The 23,033-nt window shown below is 36.4% G+C and overlaps 1 protein-coding gene across 1 annotated transcript; it reads left to right on the forward strand.

Moving 5' to 3' along the window:
- Window positions 1-4,623: 4,623 nt before the first annotated feature.
- On the forward strand, window positions 4,624-19,099 carry ITGBL1 (integrin, beta-like 1 (with EGF-like repeat domains); the record flags this gene model as incomplete). The annotated part of the gene is made up of 5 exons (XM_010286168.1): window positions 4,624-4,759; window positions 7,895-8,017; window positions 11,501-11,641; window positions 14,425-14,565; window positions 18,953-19,099. Coding segments are annotated over exons 1-5 (592 nt in total), but the record flags the coding sequence as incomplete, so codon positions are not given.
- Window positions 19,100-23,033: the final 3,934 nt, after the last annotated feature.

Genomic DNA, 23,033 nt, shown 5'->3' on the forward strand with positions numbered 1-23,033 from the left:
CTTGGACCTATAGGAACGCAAACACAGAGTAGAAAAACGTTTTTAGAATGCACTTAGAATGAAGTTAAGCATCTAAAGGCAAATGCATGTGATCAGAGCCAAATGATTGTGGTTAAATTACCATCTTTCAGCTAAGATGTTTTAATTCCTAGCCTATTGCAACATTGCAAGTGGCTAGAATTCTACCAGTGTTTTCCCTGGAACACTTGACTCATTCTTCTGAGGTTTAGAGACCTAATGGTAACTTTCCAGCATAAGCTGGACCCATGTCCATTTTACATACATTGTGTGTAGCATTTCAAATGCAGGTTTGCTACCATTTTCTGTCCCTGCTGATATATCTTCAATGGGTACATCTGAGACACTTTTCAGCTAAAGAGTTGGTCACACCATCTTTCCATGGCTGACATGAGTGTACACTTAGGCTCTTCTCCTTGTTTCCAACTGGGGAGGCCTTAGCCTATGCATCCTTTCCCTGTCCCTCTCGTGTGACCCTGTGCTTTGTATTTCCAATTTCAATCCACTTCTATTACTTCAGTCCTTAAGACTGTCAGTCCAGTTAATTCTGTATGATTTTCCATCTTCACCTTTTTCCTGAGGGCTTATGGGTTTGTGTCATTGGCAAATGTTGTTGGCATACTCTGAATTTTTGTATCTATATCAGTAAAAGACACTTAGTTTCAAAAACATAATTTGAAATATCACCGGTAATCTTCTTCTATACCAGTAATATGCCTTTTGGTCCTAATGTTGTTTCCTTCCCTTAAACCAAGTTGTGCTTCTTCTACGTTTCTAGAGTACATTGTCCAGAATAATTCTTTTTTCCTAAGTGGCATTGTATCCAATATATATGATCATATTAGCTAGGTTTCCTGTGTTGCTTTTCTTAAAATATCAGTTATCTTATAAAGAGAGATGCCAGGTTAATTTGGCATCATGATAGTCTATTTTGGGATAAAGCTGTTCATTATATTCCATTTTTCATTACCTCAGTGTCTCTAGCTATGCAATGCTTCACAATTTATTTCAAATCCTTGCATAGCTCATGAGGTCAGAGCCACTTGTTTTTATGTTGCCTAGATCATGTGCATCCTTTTTCTTAAAAGAAAAAAAGTTAGGGTTTTTATTTTTCAGACATTTGATTACCAGATAGATTCATTAAAAGTCTTTGTTATTAAAGTGGCCTTTCATGTCCAAGTATTGTAAGTACTCTCGAGTGGAGATTATGGGGTCTTGCCCTCCTGGTCTAGACACTTCCTTAAAAACAGTTTTATGTCTTTGTTTTGTTCTCATCTTAGATGAGTAATTTTCATTTCCACAGTCTGTATCATTAGCCACACTGCATTTGCTACTGTAGTCAACATCCCCATATTAATTTTGTTTTGGACTGTCTGTAAATTATCTTTAATCTTAACTGCTTTTTGCTTTTGGTGAAGCCACTCTTTCTCCTGGTTTCTGTTTATTGGGACGATGAAAGTACATTTTAGTACTTGCAATTTTGCAAGATCTGACCCTGCCTAACGTTTTCTGTTCTCACTTTTGCCATATATTTTCTGACATCTGACAGTTTTCCTTGCATATTAGTTTCATTTTCCACCCTACAAGCTTTCTGCATACTCCAGATATACTGTCTGAGGTGACTGCTCAACTAGTTAGAAATGGAGCCCTTTGTTATAAAAGGTTTTCCACAGGTTTGAAGCTGCCAGTTTTTCACAGCCGACAGCCACAGTCTTTTTCTTAAAGGAATTCTAGAACTTCTGTGAGTCCTCATTATTTCCCTTATTGTCAGATTTTTAAAAGTTAAATTCTGATTTACTTATATTTAGCATTTATTCATGTTACAGCCAGTTTTAAAAAAAAATTTGAATTAATGTGTCACCACTCACTTTGAGGTACAGCTTTCTTGACCAACCATTCAGTAAGGTCTTGTAGCTCACTTTTCTTATGTGTCACAACCTCAGATACCTGGGTGTACTACTTACTTAGGAGAGTTTATCTCCTGGGAAGATGCAATATCACCTCGAAGCTTACATAGTGCTATTCACTCCTTATTTACAATTTCATAATATTATTTGCTTTTGAAATAATACAGAAAATCGTATACAGCAAAAGGGATCCTACACAAACCTTTCTGAAAGGAATCTGAAACCAATTAGAAGCCTTGTATACCCTCTCTAATTTTCTTACAGCTTATCACTATTTTTGCCATGAGGAAGGCTGTAAGATTGGTACACGTGGCTGTAGGAAATAGGCAATATTAGAGGATTACAATGTCAAACCGACTTGCAGATCTACTGCATCATCTGTGTGACAGGGAAGATACAGTGAGTTATACAAGCAATTGCAGGCAGTTTTATGGCCTTCTACACATCAATATAGTCCTCTCACCCAAATTTTGGAGCAAAATATTGCCATTGCAATATCCAGTTGACAAAATTAGTATATTTTAAGGGGCTGATCAAGGTGAAAATCATTAATACAATCTTACAAACTCATATTAGTTAAATTCCTTATAGTCGCTTTCACTTGCATGCAAGAGATCTTCCATTATTTCTCTCAGTTTAATTTCATTAATTTCAGGTTTTGGTGGTTTTTTTTAAATAAAGCCAAGAAATTGCTCTGTATGACTACTCTCATGGAGTCTTTTATTCATTTTCTGTAAGCTGTATGAATTTTAAGTGAAATTATTTTTTTCCTTTATGCAACATAAATTAGATTAGTGCATCTCTGACTGAGAGAGGTTAGGGCTGCTGGACCATCCGTGCTAACCAGCACTGGTTTCTGCCTTACTCTGTCATTTAGACATGGAATAGGAAAATCGGTTCTGCTTTTATCAGAGCATCTTTTCTTCACCAGCAGACATCAAACTGTTAAATCATGAGAGTGCCTAACACGGAAAATGCAAAATCATTGTGATAAGTATCCTTGAAAGCAGGGAAAATATAGGGAGGTTGGTTATGTTTTGCTTTAGTTTTTTTAAGCTACCCTAGCATTTATCACCATTTCCCGGAATGGCTTATGCTGTTGCCTGTCAGTGAAGCAGAGTTAATCACAAGAGTAGGTTTTTATTTTATATTTTATATACTACTTTTTTTTTCTCGTTCTTTATCAACAGAGAGTTATTCAGCAATTTTTAAGGTGGCAACTCCTGTTTTAAAGCAAGAACTAACATGTTTCTCTTATATGTTTTTGAACTATGGGTTTTTTTCAGCTGTTGAACTGTATCTTGTCTTAGGACCATCTTGGAAGGCAAACAAAATTTTATTGAGCAACAAAAGATACTCCTGTTTCTCTTTAAAATTTTCTATTTACAATGACTATCTAAATTCCTTCTTATTGTCAGCAGACTGGGCTTGTATTTTCAGGCAGTTGACTGTAACTGCGGGCAACAGATGCATTTAAAATAGACGGCAATAAAATGCTATTTTTCAGTTGTAGTGATTGGAAGGAAATCTGTCAATCAGATATGCTTTCAAATGGTATTTATTTTAAAACTGAATATTCTAGCTTAAAAGATTTGCAATTGTTTTCACATTTGCTACTCAAAATTGTTAACGAAAAGAATTAAGCGATAGAAATGTGCACCTGGAATTTAGTATGGAACATAATACTTAGTGTGCACCAAGTGTGCACTATAAATACATATTTATACTATAATTGACACCATAAATAGTGTAATTTGTCAATTCATCTGCATATTTGGGTATTTTTAAAGAAAACTAAAGAATATTTAAAAACAAACTTTCCTTACTTTTATAATTCTTCATGCCATTAGATATATTACAATTTTTAAGCAATATATTATTCAACTGATAGAAGGTTAGCATGCCATGTCCTAACAGATTGAGCAGCTGCATTGGCTCTTTAAGATACTTCACACTTAGCAAATAATCATAAATAAATATAGTCAAGTGTCAAAATATGCTACATTGCCAATATTGTGTCAAAATTCAAAGACAAAGTTCAGTTTTGCAGCAGCTGCCAAGTAGAATCTAAGCAGGTGGGAGAGGGCTGGAGGAACCAGTAGCCAGAGGAGGCTTCAGGAAGATGGATTGGCACCTTTTGGTAGAGGTAGGAGCTGCAGCTCCTGCTGCATGAGGGAGTTAGTGCTTGCCACCGTAGCTGTCCCTCTCCGTGCTCCCTTTCAGGGTTTGTACCATAACAGCGAATTCCTGTGTCCTCAGGCTGCGGTTTCTAGCTGTTCATTGCCTACAGCTGGCCAAGGAGGTGAATGGAAATCTGCACATGGAGTTTTGTTGTGTTAGTAATAGTTAACAGTAGACAAATACGGGAATGAGAAAGAGAAGAAAGCCCAGTGTTCATACAGGATGTTTTCGTTCTGTATTCCTTCTTAAAATAAGCATTCATATGTATACCTACCAAAATGACATGCATTGGATTTCAAAGCCGTGGTGATTCAGGTGTCTCCTCAAATGTAAGATGGTACTTATTAATTTCTGTTTATAAATGCATACGAACTACATTAAATGAAACTGTTAGTCATATTAATTTAAAACTATAATTGATGGAATCTATTTTAAAAGCTGGATTAGAAAATATTGCTTTCTGACTGAAAAAAAGGACTTGACACACTCTTTCCTTCCATTGCTAGGCCAAGGGAAGTGTGACTGTGGGAAGTGCAAATGTGATGAAGGCTGGTATGGTGAAGCTTGTCAGTATCCAACTACTTGCAATCTCACACGGAAGAAAAGCAATGAAATGTGTAAGAATTCTCAAGATATCATCTGTTCCGGTGCAGGTAAGAAGTCTTTTGTTGCTTTTGATGGCTTGATGTACTGACTGTGTTTATCTTGAGCATCACTGTAATTTCTGTTCTAATTAAGAATTTTGTAGAGTATGTTTCAAGAAACTGAGAAATACCTGTATGTGTACTAAAATGTTTAGTTCTCCTATAGGCCCATTCCTGCACATATGATCTACACTGATTCAGAATGCCTGCTTTAGTACTCTAATTCACCTATAGCTATTTCAGGCTGATGAAACTGCAGCTGCGACATGTACTTTGCCCATAAAAAGGTTGTGGTAATGGCATTAACACAGAAAGCGATTTCAGATATTTTGTTTGTGTTTATAGCATGCAGAAATGGCATTTGCAAATATTTTCCCACTACATTTACAAACTGTACAATTTTTGAAGACGCTTTTGAGCTGTAACAATGATTACTGAAAATGTTGTGGAAAATCTGCTGAATCATTTTAATGGGGTACTTCCATCTTCACCCTTCTGATTTTCTAACTCTCTTTTCTGTAATTCTTTAATTTTATAACTCATCCTAACTGAAACGGGAAGTTGTTTCCTTATAAAAATCAGAGATAAAAAGAAACAACCTTTTAGAAGACTTCAGTGCACAATGGTAAAATTTTGAAAGGCATTTGCTACCAATCAAGGTTTGAGACCATAAGCTGCTTTCCAGTTTTTCCGTTGATCCCCCAGCATGAGAATCTTTCAAGAACCTACTTCTGCTCACTGTTGCTGATCTTTTAATTTCTCTCTGGATCCATACATATAATAGCATACATCTAAATCTCTCACAAGATAATTGCTGACATGAGCAAAGAACCCAGAGGATTCCTGGGACTTACTATAGAGAAGCTAGGCTCTCAACAAGAAGTGAAACTTAAAATTTTAAGCATACGGCATACTGAGTAAATAATACGTGTCATTTATGACAATAACATAGATTATATGAAACTCAGGATTGTTTGTCGAACAAATGAGAGGCACTTAGATAAGAAACTGACTCTCAAAAATAAGCATAGTTCATTGTGATCAGTCAAAGTACTTAAACAAGAATGTTAAGACGCTTCTTTCTTTCCTTGGCTGGAAGTGGCCCCTGTCTGTTTACCACTGAGTCTTCACAGGAAAACCAACATAGCTGAAAAAACACTAAAAGTGGCTAAGAGGGGAGTGTTTGTGAGATCAGTAGAAGAATAAATACTCTGCTGATATTAAAGAATAAATGCTTTGCTGGTATTAAACTGGACAGGAATTCCAATGAGATTGGGTAGGGAGTTTGGGGTGACTTTGATGAGCTGTAGCCATATGTATTTTGTCTTGATGGGATTGCTTTTCAATCCGCTTCCAACATTGCCTGTGGGATCTGAGCTCTCAATTAAATTAATTGTCAATTAAAAAAAATTAACAATAAAAGATGGAAAGGGATAACATGAGTTGTTGCAAAAACAGTCCTCTGCTGTCATACGGCTAACCATCCATTATAATTCCTTTCATGAACGGATCAAGATCCACCTAAAATTTAGTTTTTCTGACTCAAGTGTGCCTAATAATTTGTCAGAGCAACTAGGGCATCCTACCTAAACCTTGATTCTCTAGGTAAGCAATTTCCACTTTTAATCAATGGGAAGGAATAGACACTTTTAGGACACAGTCTGTCTGACTTCTTTAGATGCCCAATTTCTAAATCAATTTAGTATTTTATCTTTTTCTCTATTTGGGAATTAACTGTAAACAACACAGTTTTCTCAGAATTTTTATTTGTATTTATTTTCCAAGTAGCTGTAGGAAATAATTCTAATTCTGTAGGGGGTCTTATACAGCCGGCATGGTAATACATTTGTTTCAAATGTGGTTTTGTAGTACTTTTGCTTTTTTGACTGTATAACTCCTTAATATGCTTATTTATGGGTGTTATATGTTCTCATGCATTATGTTCCAAAACAGAAAATGTTCAGAAGGAGGAGGAAAAGGCAATTGTTTACTTTGCCCTGGCAACTGCACTCCAGGTCAGATAGACTCTCCAAAGAAACAGGGGGGATTCTTCCTTCCCTGGGAGCAACAAAACAAGCCATTTTTGTTTGGGAGGGTGGGTGATGGAGAGAGGCGGCCACTGAGGTGAGGTGACAACTCTACTCAAAAAACCAAGAAACAAATGTGCAACCAGACCAGAGGTGACAGAATAGAGATTATTTACAAACCCATTTCCATCCTTTGCATCACTTGAGTGCTCTGGCTTTTGCTTACGTCAGAAAGTTTTCTGCTGTGGTTTATGTTCTGAGAAAGAACAGCTCTACACTTCCAAAGCATTTGGGAGTCCCGAGGGTAGTTACATTGAGGGAGAATCTCAGGCAGGCCCATCTACTTGTGACAAATTCGCAACTGTCTTTATTATATCTCTCATATTTCTGTCCTTCTTGCAAGATCTACCCTTTTCTGAGCATCACCTACAAACAGAAGAAAAAGGAGCCCTAAAAGGCTTAAAGTTAGATTGTGTCAAAATCCTGAAATAAGATATTTCTGGATCGAGCCCCTTTTTCCTGACTTCTGATTGTAAGTTCTTCATGCAGATGTTCCTCACACCTCCTCTGATTCCTGGCTTTTTCTCCAGCACTGTACTTTTTATGTCTTAATCCTCAGATGATAGCTGTAGGAAAGGGACTGAAAACTAGAGTGCAAAGGAACTTTGTGAACTTACACAGACATATAGTCAGGCCCTCAGTAGCCATGTCCTGTTACTCTCATGTAACATGGCTGTGGACCTGGACAAAACTGGACTTCGTTCTTGAGAAGATGGCTAAGTTAAATTTTCTCCTTTCAGTAGGCAGAAGATGTAAGTTCCAAAGCTGACTTCATACCTCAGTTGTATGAAGTCAGACAGGCAACTCTAGGAGTGAATTTAACTTAGGAGAATATGGTGCTCCTTATTAAGAATGAACCACTTGAATCTTTCTTGTATATATTTACAACAAGATTAGGCTTTTTGTTGGTATAGACTGTTCCTATGGCTTGCTTTATTTGGCTGGGTGATCTTTAGATTTCAGCTTTCTCAGAAATAAAATATGCACCATCTCTGACGGACTAATGAAACTCTTTCCATAAACTGCAGTCATTGAATACTGTGTTAAATGTTTACAGGCACATGTCAGTGTGGCAGGTGTAAATGCGCAAACTCAGAAGGAAATGGACTGGTCTATGGTAAATTTTGTGAATGTGATGACAGAGAATGCATAGATGATGAGACAGAAGAGATTTGTACAGGTATGTATTTTAGTGACTACAAGAAGAATGGTGAAGATTAATACACGCTGTTATAAAATCACTTAATCGTGTGGACCTACAAAATGTCTTTATTGAATGTATGACAAAATAAAGGTAACTATATGTGCAATAATTTATCTTGCAAATTGTAAGTGGGAATTTCAGATGCAAAAATGAGCTAAGCAGGAGGTTAAAGAATAAAGAAATCCTGTGACATCCTCTTCTTTCTGGGAGAACTGCAAAGAGGATTATACAAGGTAATTCACTAAGGTAATTCATAGCTTGGTGTGTCTGTCTTTGGTAGAATATAAGAAATGTGAATGCTTTGTGGCACAGATGAGAGTAAGATGGAGGACATAGAAAAACAAAGAAAAAAATTAGATTAATAAGAATTTTGGCATAGAAGCAAAAACTAAAAAGGTCAAGAATAAATGTAGGATGGGAACTCTGAAGTAATTCAGGACATAAAAGGGGAAAGGAATGAATGAAGAAAAATTTCACTCATGACAGGAAAGGCAAGAGAATAAGATGGAGTGAACACTGCTTATAGAAAAGCAACCAAAATTCAAACTGCGCTTTCATTTCATTATAAGATAGGAACCTGGCAATTAAATATAGTGTGTATTTATGGCATTATAAATGCTGTTGCCTATATGACTAGGGAGGCTTGTCCTTGAGTTGGAAGGTGCTATAGATATTTTTCAAGCTATACTCGTGCAGACTGTGTATGTATGCATACAGGAGGGTTCAGAACTGCTCTTAAGACTATTCATACACTGATCGCAGTGCATGATCTATGAGTGTATGTGTATAAAGAGAGAGAACTTGTGTAAAATAGCTTTATCTGTCTTTATCCTTACACTGAGAACACCCCCCCCACATTTATTTAAGTGCCTTTGAAAGCAAAAAACTTTTTTTTTGCATAGAATTAAGTAGGGATTTTAAATGAGGGTAAACAGAATGGTCCTCTGAAGACGAAATCCAGGAGTACAGTACAATATTTCTAGTAATTGCCTAAAATTAAACGAGTAGAGGGCAATATTTTTTATGTGCCAATGATCCCTTTTATATTTATTTGCTTGTAACCATTATATATGGTACCAAATATGATAAAAAATTGCCATTTATTTAGTTCCAGTAAATTCTCCTTCTGCTGTTTTTGTCAGGTTTTTCCCCTCCTGTGTTGCTGCTGGTTTATATTGTTAGGTTTTTCTTAGCTTTTTTTTCCCCTTGTTTCATCTAGTGGTGCCATATTCCAAAACAGGTGCATCTCTCTAAAAAACTAGTTTTACGTGTATGCAGAAATCAAAGTATGCTAATAGAAAAGGACCAAAAGGTTGGTAGATTCAAGTCTTGAAGTTCTATGATTCATCCGTATAAAAGGTCTGATACGTTATGGAAGTGTATGCTTGACTTGGTTAGGTTGTCATAAGCTGAAAATTTTATGCACGCAGTTTATCAGTCTTAGATTTTGCTTTGCTTTCTAAGAAATCTCTGCAGTACATAACTGAACCAGGCCTTATGCAGAAAAATGGGCAGCACATGAACTGAAGGTCAAAGGTACCTAATTTCATCACAGAAAAAGCAGACCCCACATGCCTATCTGGTTATGGTTTCTCCCTCCCATCCCGACGTCTCCTTTAATACCCTCTATTCCATCTTTTCTTCCACAGGATTTCCACCGCAGGAATGATTTAGGTTTATTTATGAAGTAATGAAACGCATTCCCACACGGTTCTGCTTAGTTAGCAATGGCCCCTGGACACTCTCCACAGGCAGGGTGAACCTCATCAGCGCCTGCTGTACTTTCACAGTTTGCGTAGCACCTACTTACTTGCTACATACCCTTTATTGCCCTTGAAGGTATAGACAGGTCTTGAATATTTTAATTGTCTTCAAAGCTGACTCAGGAGGATCAAACTAATAAAAACCCAAAAGCTTCTATTTACACACACGTTTCTAATGCCTGCAGCTGGGAGCTGGGATTTTATCCTGGAAAAGTATACAATGCCACGCTGAGATATGGGTAACATGCATTTTAATCTTTGCACAGGGGGACTGCATTTTTTAAGCAAATCACTTCTTTGGTAGGGAACAGTTACAAAAATGTATCAAGCTTTTCAAGCCTCAGTTGGATTTTTATCAGTCATTTGCCTGTACCACTTTTTATTTGAGGTTACATAAACATTGGAATCAAGCTGCAGTTTAATAAAGTATCATGGTTTCCAGCAAATTAAATTCTGATCCTGATCTTTTTTATCTAAGGCTTTTTTGCTGTGATGGAGTGATTTTGTCTTCAGTCAAGGGTGAGAGGTAGTGGCAAATTGTATAATTTAATTCATAGTTGGTTGGAGACTACACAAGTGTGAGTGACTTTTAATCTGCAAAAATTGCCAATAGATCAAATTGATTTACTCCACCACCATTTTTTCCTTTATTTCTTGTCTACTGTTCAAGAACAACCTTTTGGTAATAAGCAGTATTTTAAACTGTCTTCGTTATTCAGTTATTTAAGTAAGATGGTATTTTTATCTTCTGTTATTTTTTGACATGTAACCAAACAATTTTAATGAAAATTCCATGGATAACTGTAAAACCAGGAAAAAATTTTATTCCACAGCTCTAGATTTACACTCTTGATAGTTAAGGATATAAGTTGGCTAGAATCTGATAGAGATTCAGGTCTACTAAGGTTAACATACCTAGAGAGGAAAAAAGGACACGGTCCTGACTTGATCCTTCTGGTAAAGGATTAACTTCTGGCTTTAAGATTAGTAAGAGTTGTAACTACTTAATTTAAATGCTTTGTGTCATTAAAGTACATGGCAGAAGTACCTTAGTGGATCAAAATGTTCAGGAGCTGGTTTCATCAAGCCTCAGATGACTCAAGTATCTTTTTGCGAGATATGTGGTTTGTTAAATGAATATCTAAAAGATTAATTTTACTAATTCTTGTCTTTCATGAACTGGTTTATCCATGATCAAAAATCTTCTTAATAGGTAAAAAGAAAAGCCATATACGATGTAGACAGTTTGTAGTAATTCAAGGTCCTTCTGCTGAAATGATCTGAGGAGTTAGGAACACACAATGCTTAGACATACCCAGTAGTGTGGGCAAGTGTGTCCTATCTTAATATATAAAACTGTGCCTAACTTTTAACTATTACATTTACTGTATTGCAAATTTAGCTATAAGCTTTCAAAAATTAGGCCTACAAATCTAAAAATAGTGATATTATTTTCGTAGTATTTATTGATAGAAATCTGTGATTAAATGAAAACCTGTTCTAAACTAGACTTGGGAAAAAGTATAATTCAGATATCCTTTGTCTTATTTTCTGTAGAAATATATGATCTATAAATTGTTTCTATTCTGAGTCTAGCACTAAAATTTTTTTTTAAAGAAGATCAAAACTGTTAAATTGTTAATGCCTTTTTAAAACTTGCCTTTTTCTCACTGTATAAAACTTGTTTTGGGTTAAGGCCATGGAAAGTGTTACTGTGGAAACTGTTACTGTGAGGCTGGTTGGCATGGAGATAAATGTGAATTCCAGTGTGACATCACCCCCTGGGAGATCAAGAAAAGATGCACATCTCCAGATGGCAAAATCTGCAGCAACAGAGGTGTGTCATTCGCACGTTCCTTCTACACATATTTATATAGCTTGCTGTTGTTTTACAATATGCATTTTCCGCGCTAGGGCAGAGGTGGTGTTTGCTGGTAGTTTCTAGTTTGTTCTCACTTCTTTCAAATCTGGATATACGTTTCCAAGTGAGTGGGTAGACACCTTTGTTTAGGTATAAACTTATACATATCCACACCCATTTTTGCATTTAGATGACCCAAGTTGTTCTCATCCTTCATTTTGTAGTAAGACTGAGCAGGATAATTTGTTAGTACATCTGCTTTGGTGAGAGACCTATCCTGCAAACTAAAATATTAACAATTTTTTTTTACTTTGAATGGACTGATGCTGTAAAGTCGAGAGGACTGTATGTCAATTCACTCTTAAAAAAGACCAAGGACCCACAATTGGATAGGCAAAATGAAAACCCAAAGCTTTTCGTTTCCACTACAACCTGAAAAGACCACTAAGAAGTGTTCGGTAGCGACGCTGTGGAATGCATACAGAGCTGGCAAGGTAGACTTCACACAATATTTATAACTACATGGGGTTTTATTTGCACAAAGTCCTGGAATTTGAATTTTACCTTATACTTCGGTCTAATTCTGCAATTTTGGAAAAAAATAGCACAAAATAAAGTTGCTTTTCATCAGTTGCTATGTTTGGCTTCATTGAACAAAGAGATAAATATTTTTTGGCTAGTAGTCCAGAATAATTAAAGTAGAATATAAGTGAAAATTACATAGATACCTCTCTTAAAAACATGTCCACTGACAAAACCTGCTACAGTGTGAACATCTAATTATCCTGAGAGCATTTAGAAAACTTTCTTCTCTTAAATATGAGGAAATTGAAAGATTGACTCAAATACAGAGATCATGTAGGCTCATTCGGTCTTGGGATGTCAAAAGTAAAAATTTTTCTGTAATTCTGGACATAATAAATATCAAAGTGGCTTCAGATCAGATGCTTTGTTTGTACAAAGAATGTAATATCATTTCAAAGAATTCCTTGTCTAAACAATTTTTTGGTCAAATTTGAAATTTTAATGTGCAAGTGTGTTTTTAAATTTACATTGTACTTGGGGAAATGAGGATAAAAAGTATAGCTGATATTCTGAATAACTACAAACTCCTATACAAAGGTACATTCATGGGATACTTCTGTATTTTTAGCCTTTCATGTATTTGTGATTTTATCCACATACAAATTTTGTAGGCTTTTGACTACTTGAAGTTGCTTTCCAACACGCTATTTCTACTCTCTTTAGTTCTATTTACCCAGTTTTCTGTGTTTACACATCTTGTGATATAGGTGCAGTTCATCTTGTCAGTCTTGAGCCTTCTAAATATTAAATATCGAGGCTACCCTTGCTGTCCAGCCTCCTTCAGTGCTAAGATGAATAGATTGTCTGTTATCTTTCCACCAGCTGTCTAGTCAACCAGCTGAGACCAGATTTGAACTTTAGATTTTTTTACAATTTGTTGAGAAAGTGTTTTGCATTCTAGTATCCAGGACAGCTGATCCAAATTCACTTTGAAATTGTTTCTGGGAAGATTAATCACTCTCCAGAGACATTTCCTAATTTTCTGGGGTTTTTGGTGGTGGTGTTGGGTTTTTTTCTTCTACTTCAGTAATGTCACTGAACTGTGAAAGTATCAAAAATCAGGTGCAAATTTCTTGAGGGCTGTCTTGCTGCCATCAGCACTAAACAGGACAGCAGATCTTCCTGCTTCATGTAACTGTCATGCATGCACATTTCTGTAGCCTTTCTCTTTTTGGAGAATGTGGCCATAGAACCATAGAATCATAGAATTGTTCGGGACCTTAAAGATCATCTGTTTCTAATGCCCCTGACATGGGCAGGGACACCTTCAACTAGACCCGATTACTCTTTAGTCGCCTTGTCCTGTTGTCCTCAAATGCACTACATTGTTCAGAGTAATCTGAATAAGAAGATAAAGGCTTTGGTGGAGTAACAGAAGCAGAAGCTACTTGCCAAGAAATGAACCGCATGCATCTGTGAGGTTAGGCTGCTGCTTTGTGCCTGTTGGCATCTCAGAAAAAGTGGTGAGTGTGTGGCCCTGAAGCATAGTTGGATTTCTGAATAAGGAAACTGTCTTTTTTTGTTCTGACTTTCCCTCAGTAAGTTGTATGCATGTTCTCTATATATCGGTAAAGTTGTACCCAATTAATATCTCTGTCACATTTCCCATTTCCCTTCTTGTTGTAAGCAACAGGGTGTGGTCCTGAATATTTACTTGGGAAAACTGAAAAAGTATAATTTCCATGTAGATTTGTGCTGATGTTCTTCTTATGTAAAGAATGACCTCCTAGGCATTTTCAACTGGATTAGAATTTGGATTTCCTTCTAGTTTAAATGTTTATGCTTTAACAATCATTAATTATCCACTGTGCCCAAGCCCAAGTCATTTAAACAACATTGATTTTTATTGTCATTAGTGTCAGGGCAAATTACTGTTGATGTCAAGGATTTACAATTGTTCTGTGCACTACATTTTTCTGTTTTTTCCTAACAAGGGCTCAAGAACAGCAAAAAAAAACTTGAACAGGAAACCAACTTGTTTGTATAAAAAGTAATCATAGAGGATTTTAAATCACAGAATGTGAGTGTACGCTCATGATTAACACTTGCAACTTTGACACTGCACTCCTGTGAGAGCAGAAAATTCACCAGTGTAAATTCCTGTAATCAAACTACTATTACCCTAAATTGCTCAGTTAATCTATCTCTTTCTCTCTCTTTTTTTTTTTTTTTAGGCACATGTGTATGTGGGGAATGCACATGCCATGACGTGGACCCAACTGGTGACTGGGGAGATATTCATGGAGACACTTGTGAGTGTGATGAAAGAAACTGCAAAGCAGTGTATGATAGATATTCTGATGACTTCTGTTCAGGTAAGGAACAGCTATAAAAGGAACTTAAGTGTAGTTTTATAACAAAAGCATCCAATTGGTCTAATCTTGCTCTTCCTTCATGCTCCAATTCTCATTTTCCTAGCTTAAAAGACACCAAGCTTTCACTGCATTTTTTGGGGGAGTGGACTTTTTAAATTAAAAGATATAATTCTGTAAAAAAAACCCAAAAGTTTTCAGTTCTAAAGCTTTCTTAATACCGGACTTTTTTCCTTGCCTTTTACCAAATATGAATTTTTTTCAGGTGCCCATCTCCCTCTTAATACTCTTGTCTTCAGTATAGCCTAACATAAATTGGAGAATGGTTGAAACTTTAAAAAGTATGTATCCTTCCTTGGGGAAATTTAAACTTGAAAATTCGTTAGATCAAATTTTATTTGTTATGTCATGTTATATGGCAGGAAGAGGGCAAGCGAGAGGAAGAAATTTGATGAAAAGTAAGTTAATGAGTTAATGGAAAACAGTACCCTGAGGATACCAATTGACCTGAGAACAAGTAGAGCATCAATATGTGGAAAATATGAATGTGTGGTCCAGCTACACATCGCTACCTGTACATCTTAAACACTTTCAGCTTCCTTTTTTCTTCTACTTGTAGTACAGAGCATTATATTCAAATTACTAAAGTCCATCCGGTCCATCCAAGGGTTGCAGTGTATTTAGATCCATGCTCCATGTATTGACTAACAGAAACTGAGATTCTGAGCGAGACCTTGCATAAAATTTTGTATGGTTACTGCTAAAGATGCTAATACTGGGCAGGAGAGAAAAACCGATCAATACACAGCATACAATTTGTATGCACAGGAACTTTGCAAAAACTGAGGGTGGTTTCAAAGGCACTTGACAGGTTACGGGTTGTCAGCTCTGATGCATCCTGTAGAAATCCGATCTGGCCTAATTAGTAATAGGAAGAATGCAGTCACATCAAGGAAAATAACGACGTGGTATATTCTCCTGCTGTTACTAGAATGAGGGATCCCTCATAGGAAGATCATAGGAGCTGTCTGTAATAGGGAGAAAAGGCTGAAACAAATATGATACATAAAATTCTCATCCTCCTCTTTGCCTGCTATAAATGTGAAAGGTTCCTCAACTGTTGTGTTTGGGTTTTTTTAAATACAAATTGGTGAATCACTAGCTAATAAAACTGGAGGAAAAAAAAGAAACATTTTTAAAAAACCTTCAGTGAATTAATTTGCTTGCTACTGTTTCATCCGCCTACAAATGTTATATAGATTTATTTAATTAATAAGCTGGGAGGATGTAGAACTGCAGTCATGAGAGCAGCAGGAAGATTGAGTTTGGGATATTGTCAATTTTTGAATGTATTATTGTGTTGCTGAGTATGTTTTTAGTACTCAGGGACTGATCAAAGTGTCAGCATCAGCTAAGGAATACAAAGTTAAAAAACAACATGGTAAATGTGACCTGTAGTTTAGGGTGAACACAAGAGTTTCAAACCCAACTAGATTAAAGCAAACCTGTGGCATCTACAGCTAATGCGGTATCACTTAAACAGGACTTGGACTCCCTCTTTCCCAGACTTTATTGCCATCGCTGCTTCTGCTGCCCAGGGTGGTAGTGGTTGTAAGAAAGCAGAGTGTAAGGAAGTATGTACAACTACAAAGGAGTTGGGAGGAAGATATTGCTGTTTGACATTGGATTAAGGACTGGTACAGTGGTCTTTGTTACACAGACGTAACTGTAAATGAGCAAACCTTACGAGACATGCAAAAGGTGTACATACTCGTATGGCTTGCTTGATGTAATTAAAACTCATATTGAAACCTAACTTCGTTTTTCTCTCTAATCAGCAAAAATTTTAGTACTACCTTCTTTTGTTATCCCTTCCCTTTCCATTATGTTTTAGAAAAGCCTAATTTAGCCTTAACTGGCCATTCAAGTAGGCATTTCTCAAACAGATTGTGCAAAACTCTCCATTTTCACAAGAAGCAGTGTGAACAATGTTTTATAGTCCTGCTGTTTAGTCCTGTTTCAGAAATGGACAAGATGCATACATATTAATTTTGGTTTATTATGGTAGACAGAATCTGCAATTAAATCAAAGATTTACTAGCAGAATTGTAATTTGACAGCTATTTGTTTATGCAAAATAAATTTACTTAGTGCACAAAGTGTGAACGCTTTAGGTGTGTCTGCAAAATATCCTCATTTATCACAGTTATTTGTAAATTGATTTAGGATGAATCTAAGAGGCATTAGTACGATTAGGGAAAATAATCCAGCTCACTTAAAACCCACATCAAACGGAGCTGATACAAAACTTTTCCTATCTTGTTCTGCCTACCTAATAGGTAGAAAGAGGAAATCACATTGCCCTGAGTAGCAGATTGAAATTATAGGAAATTTGGTTTACATGTAAAGAGTTTTACTGTAACTGAATGAAACGCTATGTTTACTTCATAAACTCCAAATGACAGGAATTGGCAGCCCTGCTGTGAGGATTTAACATCACACAACAGCAGCTCTCTCCAGAAGGTTCATATGGTTTGGGGTGACTGTCGATTTGCAGTACCTCATATTGGCAACTGGATGCCTTCTTTCAACATCTGAAGTGCTGTTCAGTATGTTACTGGATGATTTTCTTTCGGAGTTGTTTGCAACATTAAAGTGATTCCTCCTTTAGAGAGTGAATAGATTTCATGACTTGACAGAGAAAGAAAAAAGGCTTCCATAAGAAAATTCCTACATTCACACATCTCGTTAGCTCCTTTGTTCTGGCTCTAGCAAAAAAAATATTATATGAAAGACCATCATCCTCTCATAAGTATCGACGTGGATCAGGGAACATATATGTCCAATTTGCAACCTGTCAGCAGGTGCACATGAAAGCAAAGAACAGAATCATGGAATGGTTTGGGTTGGAAGGAACATTAAAGACCATCTAGTCCACCCCGCCTGCTGTGGGCAGGGAAACCTTCCACTACATCAGCTCTCAAAGCCCCATCCAACCTGACCTTGAACACTTCCCATGACGGGGCATCCACAACTTCTTTGGTCAACCTGTTCCAGTGCCTCACCACCCTCACAGTAAAGAATTTCTTCCTAATACCTAATCTAAATCTACTTTCTAAACAAGAGGCAGCCTTTAACACTTTTCAAGGAAAACAAATAACTAATGTAAAGAAAAGTTATTCTTGTGAAATTAGTAAGAAGGTGTATTCTGGGAGCTGCTCTGATAATTCGTAGAATGCTTGCTTCTTCCCATTTTCTCCTTGTGAACTGATAAATACACATGTTTTAGAAATATAAGCCAGTCTTCAAATGCAAGTATGGTTAGGAAGAGATATAATATCTATGTTGCTATGGTTTTCAAGAATAAACTAGATAGATAAGTGGACATCAGAACAGTGCTTTGGGGTCCTGTGTCCAGTGAATGATGACTATGTGAAGATTAAGAGAGAAAGTCTAACCTGCTGTCAGACGTCATGCAAATAAATATTTGTTTTTGTGACAAGGAATGTTTTTGCTGATGCTCAAACTTTCTTCATACAGTGCAAGGAACATTTTATATAGCCAGGATCCTACAGCTTTCTGCAAAGAACGTTAGGCTCATGATGAAGGGAGCTAGACAGTTAGCTTGGGTTTTCTTGGTCTGGCTATGCTAGCATTCCGATAGAGGAAATAGATTGGTTGGCTTTCCAGGTTAAGTTCTCAGGAGAGATCCATCCCTAACTTCTTGGCTGTCACAATTTTATAATGAAACTTCCCAGAAAAGCTTCTGTGGACTTTGAGTTTCTGTTGCTGTGTTCAGACACAGTCAAGAAGAGTCAAATTAGCTAATGAGATACCAAAACCACATCTGACTGCCCTATGGAAATGAGATTTGAGGATTATGTCAAGTATTTTATTATTTGCTCATCACTATTTAGCAGAAGGCACTGCTTTGCGACTTGGAATTGGTGTGGCATTGCTCATCTCTAGTAGATCACATTGACTGCAAGTAGATAAAAGATGGTATTGATATATTAGTTAGAGAATATGCTGCAGCTGGGTAGAAAAAGAAAAACATAAAGGTAAATGAAATATTGCCTTATGACGGCCCCAATTCTCCAGAAAGTGAGGAGATACGCATTTGTAAGCTCTATTCCATCCTTTCTCATGAGTAGTGTGTGAGTGGTAGCAAAATATCCCTTAAGAAAAAAAAATTTAAAAGGAAATATGGCTCAAATGGAATGATATTCCAGAGCTGTTGTCAGAAAACAGTAGATATAGTGAGTTGATTGTATTTTGTTTCCAATCTGTTTTTTTAATGAAACCACAAATTTCATAAAGCTCATCTAATCATGATGGATTTTAATACCATCAGTATGGAAGCTAATCTTTAATTGTATTTATTGTAAAGGTCACGGACAGTGTAATTGTGGAAAGTGTGACTGTAAAGAAGGATGGACTGGGAAGAAGTGTGAACATCCACGTTCTTGTCCATTGTCAATTGACGAAAGTGCTAAGAAATGCCAAGGAAATTCTAACTTACCTTGCTCTGGAAGAGGTAAGCCCAGTTCTGGAAGAATTTTCATGCCCTTAAAATGTATTTCCATTAAAATAATTTTTACAGATGTCCAGCATTACTAGTACTGAAAGATGTGAACTTTCTTGGCTTACTGTGCATGAATCACACCTGCATAACTTGTGAGTTATGAGAAAGGAGGAGAAGAATATACAAAGGTCACCTATTTTTCCTGTCATCTACTGCTTCGTATTTTATTTTACATACCTCAACATTTGTTTTGGAGGTTTGCAGAGATGCTTTGAAGATTGCTACAGTTAAATCTTTACTAAAGGTACATTAAAAATATGAATCTATTCTTTGCATTCTTTGACAAAACCAGCATGAGATTTTCAGCCTGTGTAAAATGTTGTGGCACCCTTGTGATAAGAGCTGTTTGGATTTCCTTTGCCTAAGAACCTGCCCTACGGAGTGCAGGACTGACTTCTAAAACGCAGTTGTTCTTCGTTGCAGTTTGCTAGTTAGCCACTGGCTTTTCATTTGAAAGTCTATCTTTGTGACACTGTAGCCTTTTCAAAAGCTTTGGAAAAAAAAGTCATACATACAATTGAAACACACATTGCAAACAAAAGGAAACTTTCGAGACTTCTCAGAAGGAGAAAGACCTGCTAATTCTCATCTGTCACTGCCTGAAATGTGGTTTTCTGCAGAGAGAAGAGCAAAAAGTAAATATGACAGAGACTCTTGCTAGAACTGGTAATTGAAGTTGTGAATTCTGCCCACTTAAGTGTTTGCTGGGAAAGGTCTAAAGCTGCTCTTGAATTACTGCCTTTGACCTGAAATGTCATTTCAATTGCAGTTTCTTCTTTCAATAGTACTGTCTAACATAGTCAAAAATTGTAGGCTGTCCACCAAAGTTACCACTGTCACAATTGTATTTTTCTCCCCCTATAAATGTGTAGCAGCTCATAACTTAGTAAATACAGCATTAGCTGTATCTTAAAAAGAACTGTGTATTAGCATATTGTTGCTAGCTTTTTTCTTAATTAGGCTACAGTTTTCCAGTGAATTACATCTCTCTTTTCTTGCTAAAAATTCTCAAAGGAATTTTTGGCTAATAGTTAGGTGAAACATGGACATCTGTAGAGAACTTCATTTTATTGTACATGATTGCAAGCATTATAACTAAAAGAAAGGAGTTGTTGACATTAGATTTATTTTATTTTATTTTTTTAACACCGACTCACTCTTTTCGTGCTCTCATTGGATTCTGAATGTGTCTTCTCTCATCTGCTTCACTAGGAGTTGTGTATGTTGAGCATTTGGAGTCATTTCTATGATTTAATTGCATTGTGAAATGACAGAGAAAAGAATGATGGTCATAAAAACAAGTTTAATTTGAATAAAAATACAGTCTTAAGTTATGGAACGTGTTGCATCTATATTTTAAAATTTGAAAAAAAAGAGTGAGTTATAGTAAAAAAGCCTTCAGGAAGAGAACTGAAAATAAAAAGAGTAGTTTTTGAGAATAATATATGAGAGCTTTTTTTAAAATAATCTTGTTCTCATCACTTACCTGGAGTGAAGGCAGCCATCCCATGGCAGTGATCCAAAGACGGATAAATGACAAATCTTCTTATTGGTAGTTTCTTTTACCATTTTAATCTCTTTTCCGTAATTACTTTTATTTATTTGTCATATAGAGAGAATGAAACTCTTTCTGTACCTGTGAAATTCCCCCTTACACTCGTGCTCTAGCATTGGCTATCTGAAACATGAAGAGTTTTTTGGATTCTGTACTGAAAAAGATTTTTGCTGGTTTTACAAATTCTACTAAATCACATTTTCAAACATGAAATTCATGAGTTCAAAAGTTGTATGGCATTTTGAAAGTTTGCTGACATAGTTACTTTACAGTAACTTTGCTGTTTCTTCTCTATTTATCAGTCGTTGACTGACTTAGCGGAAGAGCAACAGTGCTCAATGCATAATTAAAGATTCCTTGTGGTGAACTGAGACAGTGAATCAATCCCTTGTGTTCAGTGCTGGATTCTGTTATGCATATTGCTAGTCTGCAGGATACCACCTCCTCAGATCCACAAAAAAGCTTAGGGATAAGGGTCAATGATGATCCCAAAGAGCAGTGCCATTCACCAGCGGCTGCTGTAAAGTCCTGATCCTTTTTGGGATATCTTGGCTGTAATATTGCATAAGATATATTTTATGCTGCACTGAAACATAGCTCATCAAAACCTTAGCTAATACAGGAAATGCTGTAAATTCCTGTTGATACAACACACCACCATATGCAGAAGGAAACAGAAACACACATGGAATAAATCCTATCTGAGTACTGACAAGAGTGGATAGAAACTAGATAAAAAGACATGTGCTAAATAGGTGCCTAAAAGCAGGGTTAACTGTGCAATTGTCTGCTGACCTTTGTGAAGTTTTACATGACTGATTGTAAATATGACATAAAATATTCAGCTTGTAAATAATTTGCGTGGTTAGATCATCAACTACTCTAGCTTCATATAAACCTTTGGACAACATCATTCAGTATATCCTCAAGATTCTTGAATCTATATGAACTGTAATATAGTAATGACAATCGCCAATCTGATCATCTCTGCAACAGATAAGTCTCTACAGGCAGGTATGATGCCCTAGAAGGGCAGAAGTGCTGATGGTGGCACGTGCCACATCATGAGAATTAGTTCTGTGCTATTACCACTGGAGCCTTATTTACTATAGTTTTATGCTATTACCACTGGAGCCTTATTTACTATAGTTTTATGTCCTCGCAGTTCTGATTCTTTTGTTTTAAATGCAGTTATTAATTAAGGACTTTGGGGTCCCCCTCTAGTATGATATTGCCAAAACCAATAAACCAAAAAAAATTTCCTATTTCTATTAGGAAAATTTCCTATTTTCTATTAGAAAAACATTGTTTCTAAAGCTTGTTGACTTAGTAAAGGAAGATCATAGTAGGTTGCCATTTGAATAATTCCCTATACTTTATATATGACAGGATGGGGTTAGAGCAGAAATGTGTAAACAATCCTAAGGTAAAATCTAGGTTACTATCCCTTCTACCAGCTCTTTATGGCAGCCTCTTAATATGCAAATTGCACTGTTTAATTGAAGTGTAAATTACACTAATGTACATCGTCTCTGAATTTGGCCTGCTGTTTTCATTCATTTTGCATGACCCCTGCATTCTGAAGGAGGTCTTAATTAAAGCGCTATAGCAAAGAGCCTGGCAGCAAGTAATGTTATTAGCTGGTGTAACGAGAACAGAACATAAATGCAAGTCATGCGTCACGTCTCTAGCTTTCACCTCATCAACTTTGAGACTGAGCTTCATTATACATCTGCGTGCTTCAAGCAGAGAGGCACTTTTACTAGTGTTTTAATGCCGAACAAGCTGGCATGACAGTATTTGTCATACAATTTGGTATACCCTTATATGCTGGACTGCCACTCTGAACTCCACTTGTAGTCTGTTGAACTCTAAGAGAAAAAATACACATAAATAGTTGCATCACACTCCTCCTAGGCTTGTTTATCAATAGTTTAAATCACTGATTTTAAACTGCTTCTCTGATACAGGCTCTGTATGACACTATCTCTGTTAATTGAAGCAGGATCCTCTGGAAGCTGCCTTTTGTTAGGAAAGCCAATTCGGAACTGCTGAGAATATTTCACCTTCTTCCATTTCTGATTTTTTAAAATGTTTTTATCTTCTTTTTTTATTGGAAAGTGTTCAGAAGCTCAGTATTTCAGTATTTCTCTTCTAAAGAATACTGCTTATTTGTCAGTGACCCACCTACAGCACTCCTGGCTGTTGTTTTGCCTTTTACTGTTGTCTTTTTGGGGAGACGGCAAGTAGGGACAGAGAAACCAAGAAAGGAGTGTAAATCAAGAAAACATTTCATTTCTGCAGTGAACCTATACTTGCAGTGCATGTAAC

Source organism: Phaethon lepturus, unplaced genomic scaffold (genome assembly GCF_000687285.1).
Source record: "Phaethon lepturus isolate BGI_N335 unplaced genomic scaffold, ASM68728v1 scaffold1260, whole genome shotgun sequence".
Classification (NCBI taxonomy): Eukaryota; Metazoa; Chordata; class Aves; order Phaethontiformes; family Phaethontidae; genus Phaethon; species Phaethon lepturus.